Source organism: Ranitomeya imitator, chromosome 1, assembly GCF_032444005.1.
Source record: "Ranitomeya imitator isolate aRanImi1 chromosome 1, aRanImi1.pri, whole genome shotgun sequence".
Lineage (NCBI taxonomy): Eukaryota > Metazoa > Chordata > Amphibia > Anura > Dendrobatidae > Ranitomeya > Ranitomeya imitator.
In genome coordinates this window covers 336,744,882-336,758,961 of record NC_091282.1, presented here as the reverse complement: position 1 = coordinate 336,758,961, position 14,080 = coordinate 336,744,882, and the positions used below count along the sequence as shown (strand labels likewise).

At 46.8% G+C, this 14,080-nt stretch overlaps 2 protein-coding genes across 2 annotated transcripts in view; one reads left to right on the top strand and one right to left on the bottom strand.

Moving 5' to 3' along the window:
• Positions 1–2,264, bottom strand: part of KCTD10 (potassium channel tetramerization domain containing 10) — a 40,806-nt gene extending 38,542 nt beyond the window's left edge. Inside the window, exon 1 of the mRNA XM_069759462.1 lies at positions 2,131–2,264. Coding sequence (XP_069615563.1) covers positions 2,131–2,133 — 3 coding nt within the window. The 5' untranslated portion in view covers positions 2,134–2,264. The remainder of the gene's footprint in view (positions 1–2,130) is intronic.
• A 224-nt stretch (positions 2,265–2,488) lies between these two features.
• UBE3B (ubiquitin protein ligase E3B) overlaps positions 2,489–14,080 on the top strand; it is an 83,788-nt gene continuing 72,196 nt past the window's right edge. Inside the window, exon 1 of the mRNA XM_069759452.1 lies at positions 2,489–2,587. The gene's annotated coding sequence lies outside the window, so the exon portion shown is untranslated. The remainder of the gene's footprint in view (positions 2,588–14,080) is intronic.

Genomic DNA, 14,080 nt, shown 5'->3' with positions numbered 1-14,080 from the left:
CGAGTTGAGTCCACTAAATTTGCTCCTCGCTACTTGGGCCCTTTCAAGGTCCTCGAGCAGGTTAATCCTGTGGTCTATCGTTTGGCCCTTCCGCCACGCCTGGGTATCACCGACACCTTTCATGTGTCCCTCTTGAAACCCGTGTATATGTCCCGGTTCTCCGAGTCATCTGCTGGGACATCGGGTTCGTCTTCGGACGATTATGAGGTGAACGCTATTTTGGGGTGCAAGGTGGTGCGTGGTAAAAAATTTTATTTGGTGGATTGGAAGGGTTATGGCCCCGAGGACAGGTCCTGGGAGCCTGTTGAGCACATTCGGGCTCCGCAGCTCATTGCTGCCTTCGACCGTAGCGAGGCCCAAGGAGGGGGGGGGGGGGCCCTAGGAGGGGGGGGGGTAATGTTAGGAGTCGAGTTTCCTCTGCTGCACAGGGGGAATCTCGATCCGTCTCCGCTGCGGTCTCCCATTCTCCTCCAGCCGCAGTGGAGTCTGCTCAGCAGGGACGTCGATCCCAGCGTCTCGCTCAGTCTGACTCTGTGAGAAGAGTTACTGCTGCTTCTCCAGCTTCTGCCTTTAAAGCCAATACTGGTCAGCAGCGAGCGGACTTTTCTGGGACTAAGTCCTTATCTGCACACACTGAGCATGCCCAGGGCAAGATCTCCCGTTGGAGATCGAGGGTCATGTGCTCAGGCTCTGCGGCACATTCCATTGGTCCTCTTGGCAGGTCTTGGAAGGGCAAAAGTTCTGTGGCCACTTCCTGTGCTGCAACTATATAAACTGCGCATGACCGCACGGCCATGCGCTAGTATTGTTTCATAATGATATATGTGTGTGTGTAGATGAATGTATGTCGATGGATGAAAGCTCCTAAATATCCCTCCCTAGAGTTGTTGTGTGCTCGCGGATGTTGGTAGCTATCTAGCGCCCGACTAATCATCTGCACGATACACACATTACAGCGTCCTCTTGCTGTGTCCGCCTGTACGGCGCCGTGCGCTTGCCTAGCGCTTTCCATACCCAAGCCAGTGTGGTTGGTGGCGTCCGTCAGTGCGGCATTGCTCGCACTCCTGTGCATTTATATATTTATATTTAGTTTCCTTTCACACCCAGTTGCGGTGTAGTGCCAGCGAGGGTCTAATCGGACTTCAATCCCAGTTGGGGTTAAGTACGCTGACTACTCGCTCGCGCTTTAGGTGCGGTACCGCGATCCTGTGACACAACAGGATTGCTCCCTTCACGCTGGGTGAGGTTGAACCCACGTGTATATACTTTAGTGTACCGCCACATAGTCTGTATTTACTAGCAGCAGGTTTTCACCTGTACGGTGGACCCCGGACTGCGAACGCATCTATATCACCTTTCTTGGTGCGTTCCGCCAGTCCTAACACACACTTTGAGCGGTTTTCTTTGATTTTTATCTTACAGATTCTGCGACGGGACTAGTCTGATTGCCATATGTGGAGACAGGAGGGAATTTTCCCCCTAATATTAGCGTCTGCCCCATGGGGTCTTTCTCTGGATCAACATGTAAGGCTATAGGCGGATGGGCTAATGCCTACCTTCATCCCTGCTCACCCTGTAAAGGGTTTCCCACCACTCCAACTCATCCCTTATAGCGGGGACCCCACCAATCCGGAGCGCGGGGGTCTGTAGTCCTTTCCTAGTGTTACGGTCATGTGTGACGGACAGATACCGGAGCGCTGTTCCCATGGGAGGTAATAGATCTCTATGGCTAACAGCTTTCCCTGGCAGGTAGCAGCGATCGTGTAATGGTCAGGAACCACAAACATAATGTACAGATGATAAATATTATTACAGGAGAATATTACACAACGTCCCAGCTACATGTATAACCCTGAGAATCATCCTACACAGACCAGACATATCAGCAACACCCAGCCCAGCCTCCTCTCCACTCAGTGCATACACGCTATTGTTCTCTGTCATCAGCCACCTCAGGCTGGGATGAGGCGGAGTGACCACTGTGCTGCTCTGTGACTGATAGTGTCAGCCCTCACACAGAACCCTGTGCCCTCTGGCGGGTGGCAGCACCAGTATGAGCGGGTACTCATGGACCGAACACCGGCGGTAACACAACGTTACACCGAATAACACACACAACTCTGCACTCACCATCAAACCCGATAAACTTCCCTCAGGCCAAAAAACCGGGACGCACCCAGCCCTAGCAGACACTTCCGCCCCTCACTGACGCACTTCCCCTGACTGCGCCTCACAGCTGATGCCACGCACGGCGGCCATGTTAACTGTGGGAGCCAAAACAATCACTGGATAATGTAGAACTGCACAAAATATGTAGGACAGCTCCATGCATCACCGGTAAATCATGATAACTCTCGTCATGAGCACGGAGTCCTGAAACAAGCTACAAGAACCAGGAAGATAAGCCCGGCTGCCCTCATCAATGATGGCCGCTGGAGCTTTGCGCATGTGTTGCCAGGTTTTGTACGCACTTCCGCCCTCAGTAAGTGCACAAGCAAAAACACTCCGACTGGAGAGGACTGGGTTCCCGACTGCAGCCGGGAGTGGCTCTTGTTTTGGGAGCTGAGGAGCTGGTTTGCCCATAAAGGTCAGACCCCCATCCCTGTGTTGTAACCCCCATTACTTCCTCAAATATGGTGCATAGTAGTCTGAGCAGGGGAAGCTTCTGTGTATGTTGTATATATACACACACCTATGTATATACCTGAGCAGCATAGGCTCCTGTATATACTGTATATATACACACCTATGTATATACCTGAGCAGGGGAGGCTCCTGCATATACTGTATATACACACCTATGTATATACCTGAGCAGGGGAAGCTTCTGTGTATACTGTATATATACACACCTATGTATATCTGAGCAGGGGAGGCTCCTGTATATACTGTATATACACACCTATGTATATACCTGAGCAGGGGAGGCTCCTGTATATACTGTATATATACACACCTATGTATATACCTGAGCAGGGGAGGCTCCTGTATATACTGTATATATACACACCTATGTATATATCTGAGCAGGGGAGGCTCCTGTATATACTGTATATATACACACCTATGTATATACCTGAGCAGGGGAGGCTCCTGCATATACTGTATATACACACCTATGTATATATCTGAGCAGGGGAAGCTTCTGTGTATACTGTATATATACACACCTATGTATATCTGAGCAGGGGAGGCTCCTGTATATACTGTATATACACACCTATGTATATACCTGAGCAGGGGAGGCTCCTGTATATACTGTATATATACACACCTATGTATATACCTGAGCAGGGGAGGCTCCTGTATATACTGTATATACACACACCTATGTATATACCTGAGCAGGGGAGGCTCCTGTATATACTGTATATATACACACCTATGTATATATCTGAGCAGGGGAGGCTCCTGTATATACTGTATATATACACACCTATGTATATATATGAGCAGGGGAGGCTCCTGTATATACTGTATATATACACACCTATGTATATATATGAGCAGGGGAGGCTCCTGTATATACTGTATATATACACACCTATGTATATATCTGAGCGGGGGAGGCTCCTGTATATACTGTATATATACACACCTATGTATATATCTGAGCGGGGGAGGCTCCTGTATATACTGTATATATACACACCTATGTATATACCTGAGCAGGGGAGGCTCCTGTATATACTGTATATACACACACCTATGTATATATCTGAGCAGGGGAGGCTCCTGTATATATACACACCTATGTATATATCTGAGCAGGGGAGGCTCCTGCATATACTGTATATATACACACCTATGTATATACCTGAGCAGGGGAGGCTCCTGTATATACTGTATATACACACACCTATGTATATATCTGAGCAGGGGAGGCTCCTGTATATATACACACCTATGTATATATCTGAGCAGGGGAGGCTCCTGTATATACTGTATATACACACCTATGTATATACCTGAGCAGGGGAGGCTCCTGTATATACTGTATATATACACACCTATGTATATCTGAGCAGGGGAGGCTCCTGTATATACTGTATATATACACACCTATGTATATCTGAGCAGGGGAGGCTCCTGTATATACTGTATATATACACACCTATGTATGTATCTGAGCAGGGGAGGCTCCTGTATATACTGTATATATACACACCTATGTATATATCTGAGCAGGGGAGGCTCCTGTATATACTGTATATATACACACCTATGTATATATCTGAGCAGGGGAGGCTCCTGTATATACTGTATATATACACACCTATGTATATATATGAGCAGGGGAGGCTCCTGTATATACTGTATATATACACACCTATGTATATATCTGAGCGGGGGAGGCTCCTGTATATATACACACCTATGTATATATCTGAGCAGGGGAGGCTCCTGTATATACTGTATATATACACACCTATGTATATACCTGAGCAGGGGAGGCTCCTGTATATACTGTATATACACACACCTATGTATATATCTGAGCAGGGGAGGCTCCTGTATATATACACACCTATGTATATATCTGAGCAGGGGAGGCTCCTGTATATACTGTATATATACACACCTATGTATGTATTTGAGCGGGGGAGGCTCCTGCATATACTGTATATATACACACCTATGTATATATCTGAGCAGGGGAGGCTCCTGTATATACTGTATATATACACACCTATGTATGTATCTGAGTGGGGGAGGCTCCTGCATATACTGTATATATACACACCTATGTATATATCTGAGCAGGGGAGGCTCCTGTATATACTGTATATATACACACCTATGTATGTATCTGAGCGGGGGAGGCTCCTGCATATACTGTATATATACACACCTATGTGTATATCTGAGCAGGGGAGGCTCCTGTATATACTGTATATATACACACCTATGTATGTATCTGAGCGGGGGAGGCTCCTGCATATACTGTATATATACACACCTATGTATATATCTGAGCAGGGGAGGCTCCTGTATTTTTTTTTTATCAAATATTTTTATTAAACAGTAAAAAAAATATATGTAGATTACATTGCTGTAAACAGTACATACATATGTTCTGCATTTTCAATAAACTTTTTAATCCCAAACCAGCCTCCCTCCCCTCCCCCCCACCCCTGGAGACCCAACAAGAACCACTCCAATCCTCCCAAACGTCTATCCTTAACCAGGAACAAGAAGGTGTCATGTCAATACTGCTCCCACGGGGGCAGAGTACCCAAAAGCTAGAATACAATCTCCAGATCACGTCGACTCGAGCCAAGGATTCCACAACTTGTTGAAAAGGTCCATCATGTTTCTTTTAGAATAAATGCTCTTCTCCAATGCCACAATATAGTCCACTTGCGTCATGAAATCTCTTCTCGTTTGTGGCTCTACCCTTATCCAGAACTTAGCGATCAACTTTCGAGCAATAAACAGCAATCTCGCAATAACTGTTTTGTACGAGTTATCAGTAACAATCTCCTCCACGTATCCCAATACGCATACCAGAGGATCCCGTGGTATCGAACATTTGTATGTTAGTCCCACTTTATTTAGCACCACGATCCAAAACGAGGACAACCTGGGGCACTGCCACATCATATGGAGGATACCCGCCTCGGACTGCGAGCACCTAGGGCATTCGGAGTTAGGTCTTAGACCAGCTTTGTACAACATGTCCGGAGTTCTGTAAGCCCTATGAATAACCAACAGCTGTGACAGCCTCCCAGGCTCACTCATCGAGATCCTGGGCACGTATTCCAATATTGAATCCCACTGATCGCCGTCAATCGCCCCCAAGTCTGCCTCCCACTTCGCCCTAGTTCTGATAGGGTGCCCCTCTAAAAAGGAAAATAGAAGGAATTCATATATTCCTGAGATCACCCCCTTCGTGCTTTCTCCCATGAGGATAAAATCTAGCATTAGATCCACCTGGATCTCCATAGGCCCCCTCCTACATTGTGCCCGATATGCATGAGAGATGCGGTTATATTGGTATAGTTCAGAGCTTGGCAGCCGAAATTCCTCCTGCAATGTCTCAAAGTTCTTAATTCTACCTTAGTGCAAGACTTGGCTTATCCGAGAGATTCCCGCTCCCTTCCAAACATGGAATCCCTCCGTCTGTCTAAACTCCTGCAAGAGACAATTATTCCATATGGGCGAAAACCTAGTAAGTGCCCTCACACCCCTAATTCCTTTAACTTTGTCCCAAACCTTATGGATAAGCCTAATAGTGCAGAATTTAGTACCCTTCTCTCGGAAATGCCCACCCTCCAAACCTTCACTCAGTACCCTTGACCCAATCAATTTCCTCAGACTGCAGGGTGTCCGCTCCCAACCCGATTCCACACCCCATCCCCTAAAATGTTGACATTGTGAAGCCAAAAAGTATAACCATGGGTTAGGCAGTGCCACTCCCCCCTCCGTCTTTGGTCTTTGTAGAATTTCCTGTTTAAATCTAGGACTTTTCCCGCCCCAAATCAGCTCACCGAACAAAGATCTAATCCTCCGAAATCTATTCTGCGATATCCATATAGGGGAGTTGTGCAGCACGTAGAGAAGTTGCGGCATCACAATCATCTTTATTAAATTTATTCTACCAATGACCGATAAGTGTAACTTTTTCCACGCCTGAACCTTAATACGTATCTTCCGCAAAAGTGGCGCCAAATTTAGTTCCTCAAAACTCGTCAGAGGTAACGCGATCTGAATCCCCAGATATTTAAATTTATCCACCAACCTCAACTTTGTATGAGAGTCCCTCATTTCACTATTCTCATAATCCCTAATCTACTAACATCGTATTGGACTTATCCCAATTGATTCTCAGGCCAGAGTAGCTCCCAAATTCTTCAATAATGGCCTCCGCCCCTGTCAGGGACTCCCCCGAATCCTCCAAGAAGAGCAAAATATCGTTTGCGTATAACGCTACCTTTTCTTCCGAATCCCCGTACATAAATCCCCTCACCTCCCGGGAACCTCTAATTTTCGCAGCAAGGGGCTCCACCGCCAGGGCAAAAAGCAGCGGGGACAAAGGACAACCCTGTCTAGTTCCCCTAGACAAAGAGAAAGTCTCAGAGATGACGTTATTCACCCTAACTTTTGCCACCGGGGAAGAGTACAACAGCCGCACCCATGAGATGAACCTAGGTCCAAACCCCAAACGTTCCAACACTGACCACAGATAACTCCACTCCACACAGTCAAAGGCCTTGTGGGCGTCCAAAGATACCACAACCCGTTTGCCGACATTATCCGAAGGGATTTGTAAATTTAAGAACAACCTTCTCAGGTTGAGTGCCGTTGATTTGTTAGGCATGAAGCCTGACTGGTCAGAGTGTACCAATTTGTCTATCACCCTACTCAACCTATTTGCCAAGGCTTTTGCCAAAATCTTAATGTCGGCAGTCAAAAGTGAAATTGGTCTATAGGATTCTGGCATCAGTGGATCTTTGTCGGCCTTGTGGATAACCACCACTATAGCCTCTCTCATCGACAAAGGCAACTCCCCTCTTTCCAGCGAGCTATTGCACCCCCCCACCAGCCTGGCCAACAGAGTTTCTTTCAAGGTCTTATAAACCTCAGCTGGAATGCCATCCGCTCCCGGAGCCTTACCCCCCGCAACACCCGCCAAAGCCGCCCCCAATTCCTCCTCCCCAATCGGTTCCTCCAATAATTCACACTCCTCTCTACTCAACCGGGGCAGATCAATTTCTTCCAAGTACCTCGCCATATCCTCGGATCCCCTCTCCACACTGGACGTATATAATTTTTCATAAAACTTCCTAAACACTTCCAAGATCTGCTCCCCCTGAGTAACCAACGTTCCCTCCTCCGTCTTAATAGAGTAGACATGTGAAGAGTCTCTTTGCGCGGACGCCACTACCGAGAGCAAGTGACCCACCTTCTCCCCCTCTGAGTAGAAAGTTTCTCTCTGAAAGGCCCTCAACCTCTCCGCCTTTTTCAAAAATAACTGATCGACCTCCCTCTGAGCTGCCCTCATACGGCTCTGAGATTCCCTAGTACGATGTTCCCCCAATGCCGCCTCTGCTGCCTTCAATTCCTCTAGAACACCCTGATCCCGCTCTTTGGTCCTTGTCTTATGTCTTGAGACGTCCCTAAACAAAATTCCCCTTAAAAACGCTTTCATGGTGTCCCACACTACATGGCATTCCGCGCTCCCTTCATTGATCTTAAAAAACTCCTCTATCTCTGCCCCCACCTTTGCCATGTCCAAAATTTGTAGCCAGACTGGGTGAATTTTCCAACCCGCCCTCCTCAAACCATCCTGACCTGACAACCCTAGAGAGACCCGAACAGGGCTATGGTCTGATAAAATCCTGGGATTATATTCTACCCCATTTAACAGTACATTCATCCTATCGTTGCCCAAGGCGACATCAATTCTTGACATCGAGCCATATGTAGTCGAGTAACAGGAGTAGGAATATGTATTGGCATTGCGAACCCTCCATAGATCAATCCAACCAATTTCTCTGAGATAGTTAAAAGAGGGAGTGTCATTACCGTCCCTGCGCTGTGATGCGTGGTTACTCTTGTCCCAAAGGTTGTTTGCTATATTGTTTACATCACCCACCACCAGAAGGGGGATCCCATCCCAACCTCTCATAGCCTCCAATATGTCCTGGATCTTCCTTCCAGAGTATGGCGGAGGTATATACAATGATACTATGCACATTAAACGGTTAAAGATTTTACACACTAGCAAAACGTATTGACCATCCGTATCGATTTTAACCTCAACTTCCTCAAATGGGGTATTAGTGTGAATTAAGACCGACACTCCCCTCGCATAACTAGAGAACGTCGAATGATACGCCTTGCGCACCCACCGTTTCTGTAACATATCAACTTTGTCCTCCACTAGGTGGGTTTCTTGCAGGCAGATCACCGAGGGCCTCTGTTTCAGTAGATACTGAAATATTGCCGCGCGTTTAGTGGCGTCCGCTAACCCCTTAACATTCCAGCTTATAATATTAACGTCCCCTCCCATTTTCTAGAGAAAAAATAATGAGTTAGAGCAGTCTCCTTCAGGTCTCCCCCGGTGCCCCCCCCCCCCTCCCATCCCCCTTCCCCAACTCCCCCATCTAAAACTCAATAGAATTCAACTAGTACAAACTTTCTTTCTCTGTATGAGAACTGAGAGCTCTTGATACAACCTAGAACTGAGCCCCTTGCAGTCCATCTCTCCCCCTCCCACCGCCAACAACATGAAATATTCTTTGCGCCGCCGAGCACACTATTTTAAACTTTTGAGTGCATTCTGTCTAAAGAAACAAAAATCACCATCAGGGGGTATAATCAAGTGAGTGGCGAAGTCTCAGCGTCAGTCTCATCGGCTCCGATCCCCGCCGATTTTCTTAGTATTGGTATCTAGCCAGTGCATAGCCTCCTCCGGGTTCTGGAAAAAATGAACATGGTCCAGCGCCACCACCCTGAGCTTAGCCGGGTATAACATTGAATATTTTAGGTCCAGGTCTCGGAGCCGCCTCTTGACCTCACCGAACCTCATTCTCAGTTTCTGCACCGATGCCGAATAGTCCGGATAGATGGAGATCCGATTTCTGTCTATACTCAGTCCGTCACTGATCCTGGCCTTCCTTAGTAGGGTTTCCCGATCCCGATAGTCCAAAATTTTTGCCAGCAGAGCTCGAGGGGGAGATCCAGGCGGCAGGGGCCGGGTGGGGACTCTATGGGCCCTTTCCACGGAGAAGTGGTTGGTAAGGTCAGCTCCCCACACCGAGTTTTTAAGCCATGCCTCAATGTATTCAGTAGGATTATTCCCCTCCACCTTCTCCGGCACCCCAATTATTCTTAGATTGTTACTTCGGGAACGGTTTTCCAGGTCATCTGTTTTAAATTCCAGTTCTGCAATGCGCTGAATGTATCTCTTTTCAACAGTTCATTTGTCTGATCTTCCACACTGCCCACGCGCTCCTCCACCACCTCCACTCTTTTCTCCACTTTACGCATAGCAGAATTAAGGGACTTCATTTCAACTGTTAAATCGTCTACCCTAAAGGCCCCTTCACATTAAGCGACGCTGCAGCGATACCGACAACGATCCGGATCGCTGCAGCGTCGCTGTTTGGTCGCTGGAGAGCTGTCACACAGACAGCTCTCCAGCGACCAACGATCCCGAGGTCCCCGGGTAACCAGGGTAAACATCGGGTTACTAAGCGCAGGGCCGCGCTTAGTAACCCGATGTTTACCCTGGTTACCAGCGTAAAAGTAAAAAAAAAAAAACACTACATACTTACCTACCGCTGTCTGTCCTCCGGCGCTGTGCTCTGCACTCCTCCTGTACTGGCTGTGAGCACAGCGGCCCTGCGCTTAGTTACCCAATGTTTACCCTGGTTACCAGTGAAGACATCGCTGGATCGGTGTCACACACGCCGATCCAGCGATGTCCACGGGAGATCCAGCGACGAAATAAAGTTCTGGACTTTGTTCAGCGACCAACGATCTCCCAGCAGGGTCCTGATCGTTGGTCGCTGTCACACATAACGATTTCCTTAACGATATCGTTGCTACGTCACAAAAAGCAACGATATCGTTAACAATATCGTTATGTGTGAAGGTCCCTTTAGGTTCAGCGCAGCCAGGGCAGATTTGCAGTGTATAACGACTGAGAAAATGTCCTGCAGTATAGGTTCCCCCACGTTTGATTGCTGCGCACCCTCAGAGTCCTTAGCCTGCACTGGACTGGCGGCAGGTGACCTGTTAATTGTATCGTGCACCTCCTGCATCTTCCCTGGAGAAAGCTGCTCCTCCACCACACTGAGGGTGTCTTCCCCTCCTCTCTTCTGCCTCTGCGGGACTTCCTCCTCATCTGGCCCCTCAGGGCCCAGCAGCAGGGCACCCCCCTCCTCCGTCCGAGCAAACCGCTCCAGCCGGGCGATTACCTCAAGCCTCCGGCGGTATGCGGTGCTGGCTTTGGCCGCCTCCTCCTCTGCCACGGCGCCATCTTGGATTTTCGCGCCACCCGCGGGCGCCGACTGTCTTCTGCGCGGCATCGCCGCTCTTCTCCTCTCACTGCCTCCAGCACTCTCCTCCGTGCCCAGGGGTCCTGCGGAGCAACTCCGCCCGGTTTTCGGCGCTCGGCGGCGCCTGCAAGGGTGAGAATTTAGGAGCGGTGCGGGGAGAGAGATCCGTCGCACGTCCGCTCACATCGCTCGCTAGGCCACGCCCCCGGGGAGGCTCCTGTATATACTGTATATATACACACCTATGTATATATCTGAGCAGGGGAGGCTCCTGTATATACACACACCTATGTATATATCTGAGCAGGGGAGGCTCCTGTATATACTGTATATATATATATATATACACACCTATGTATATACCTGAGCAGGGGAGGCTCCTGTATATACTGTATATATACACACCTATGTATATATCTGAGCAGGGGTGGCTCCTGTATATACTGTATATATACACACACCTATGTATGTATCTGAGCGGGGGAGGCTCCTGCATATACTGTATATATACACACCTATGTATGTATCTGAGCGGGGGAGGCTCCTGCATATACTGTGTATATATACACACCTATGTATATATCTGAGCAGGGGAGGCTCCTGTATATACTGTATATATACACACCTATGTATGTATCTGAGCGGGGGAGGCTCCTGTATATGCTGTATATATACACACCTATGTATATAGCTGAGCAGGGGAGGCTCCTGTATATACTGTATGTACACACCTATGTATATAGCTGAGCAGGGGAGGCTCCTGTATATACTGTATATATACACACCTATGTATATACCTGAGCAGGGGAGGCTCCTGTATATACTGTATATATACACACCTATGTATGTATCTGAGCGGGGGAGGCTCCTGTATATACTGTATGTACACACCTATGTATATAGCTGAGCAGGGGAGGCTCCTGTATATACTGTATGTACACACCTATGTATATAGCTGAGCAGGGGAGGCTCCTGTATATACTGTATATATACACACCTATGTATATACCTGAGCAGGGGAGGCTCCTGTATATACTGTATATATACACACCTATGTATGTATCTGAGCGGGGGAGGCTCCTGCATATACTGTATATATACACACCTATGTATATATCTGAGCAGGGGAGGCTCCTGTATATACTGTATGTACACACCTATGTATATAGCTGAGCAGGGGAGGCTCCTGTATATACTGTATATATACACACCTATGTATATATCTGAGCAGGGGAGGCTCCTGTATATACTGTATGTACACACCTATGTATATAGCTGAGCAGGGGAGGCTCCTGTATATACTGTATATATACACACCTATGTATATATCTGAGCAGGGGAGGCTCCTGTATATACTGTATATATACACACCTATGTATGTATCTGAGCAGGGGAGGCTCCTGTATATACTGTATATACACACCTATGTATGTATCTGAGCAGGGGAGGCTCCTGTATATACTGTATTTATACACACCTATGTATATATCTGAGCAGGGGAGGCTCCTGTATATACTGTATATATACACACCTATGTATGTATCTGAGCAGGGGAGGCTCCTGTATATACTGTATTTATACACACCTATGTATATACCTGAGCAGGGGAGGCTCCTGCATATACTGTATATATACACACCTATGTATATATCTGAGCAGGGGAGGCTCCTGTATATACTGTATATATACACACCTATGTATATAGCTGAGCAGGGGAGGCTCCTGTATATACTGTATATATACACACCTATGTATATATCTGAGCAGGGGAGGCTCCTGTATATACTGTATGTACACACCTATGTATATATCTGAGCAGGGGAGGCTCCTGTATATACTGTATATATACACACCTATGTATGTATCTGAGCGGGGGAGGCTCCTGCATATACTGTATATATACACACCTATGTATATATCTGAGCAGGGGAGGCTCCTGTATATACTGTATGTACACACCTATGTATATAGCTGAGCAGGGGAGGCTCCTGTATATACTGTATATATACACACCTATGTATATATCTGAGCAGGGGAGGCTCCTGTATATACTGTATGTACACACCTATGTATATAGCTGAGCAGGGGAGGCTCCTGTATATACTGTATATATACACACCTATGTATATATCTGAGCAGGGGAGGCTCCTGTATATACTGTATATATACACACCTATGTATGTATCTGAGCAGGGGAGGCTCCTGTATATACTGTATATATACACACCTATGTATGTATCTGAGCAGGGGAGGCTCCTGTATATACTGTATTTATACACACCTATGTATATATCTGAGCAGGGGAGGCTCCTGTATATACTGTATATATACACACCTATGTATGTATCTGAGCAGGGGAGGCTCCTGTATATACTGTATTTATACACACCTATGTATATATCTGAGCAGGGGAGGCTCCTGTATATACTGTATGTACACACCTATGTATATAGCTGAGCAGGGGAGGCTCCTGTATATACTGTATATATATATATACACACCTATGTATATACCTGAGCAGGGGAGGCTCCTGTATATACTGTATATATACACACCTATGTATATACCTGAGCAGGGGAGGCTCCTGTATATACTGTATATATACACACCTATGTATATACCTGAGCAGGGGAGGCTCCTGTATATACTGTATATATACACACCTATGTATATACCTGAGCAGGGGAGGCTCCTGTATATACTGTATATACACACACCTATGTATGTATCTGAGCAGGGGAGGCTCCTGTATATACTGTATTTATACACACCTATGTATATACCTGAGCAGGGGAGGCTCCTATATATACTGTATATATACACACCTATGTATGTATCTGAGCAGGGGAGGCTCCTGTATATACTGTATTTATACACACCTATGTATATATCTGAGCAGGGGAGGCTCCTATATATACTGTATATATACACACCTATGTATGTATCTGAGCAGGGGAGGCTCCTGTATATACTGTATATATACACACCTATGTATATATCTGAGCAGGGGAGGCTCCTGTATATACTGTATATATACACACCTATGTATATATCTGAGCGGGGGAGGCTCC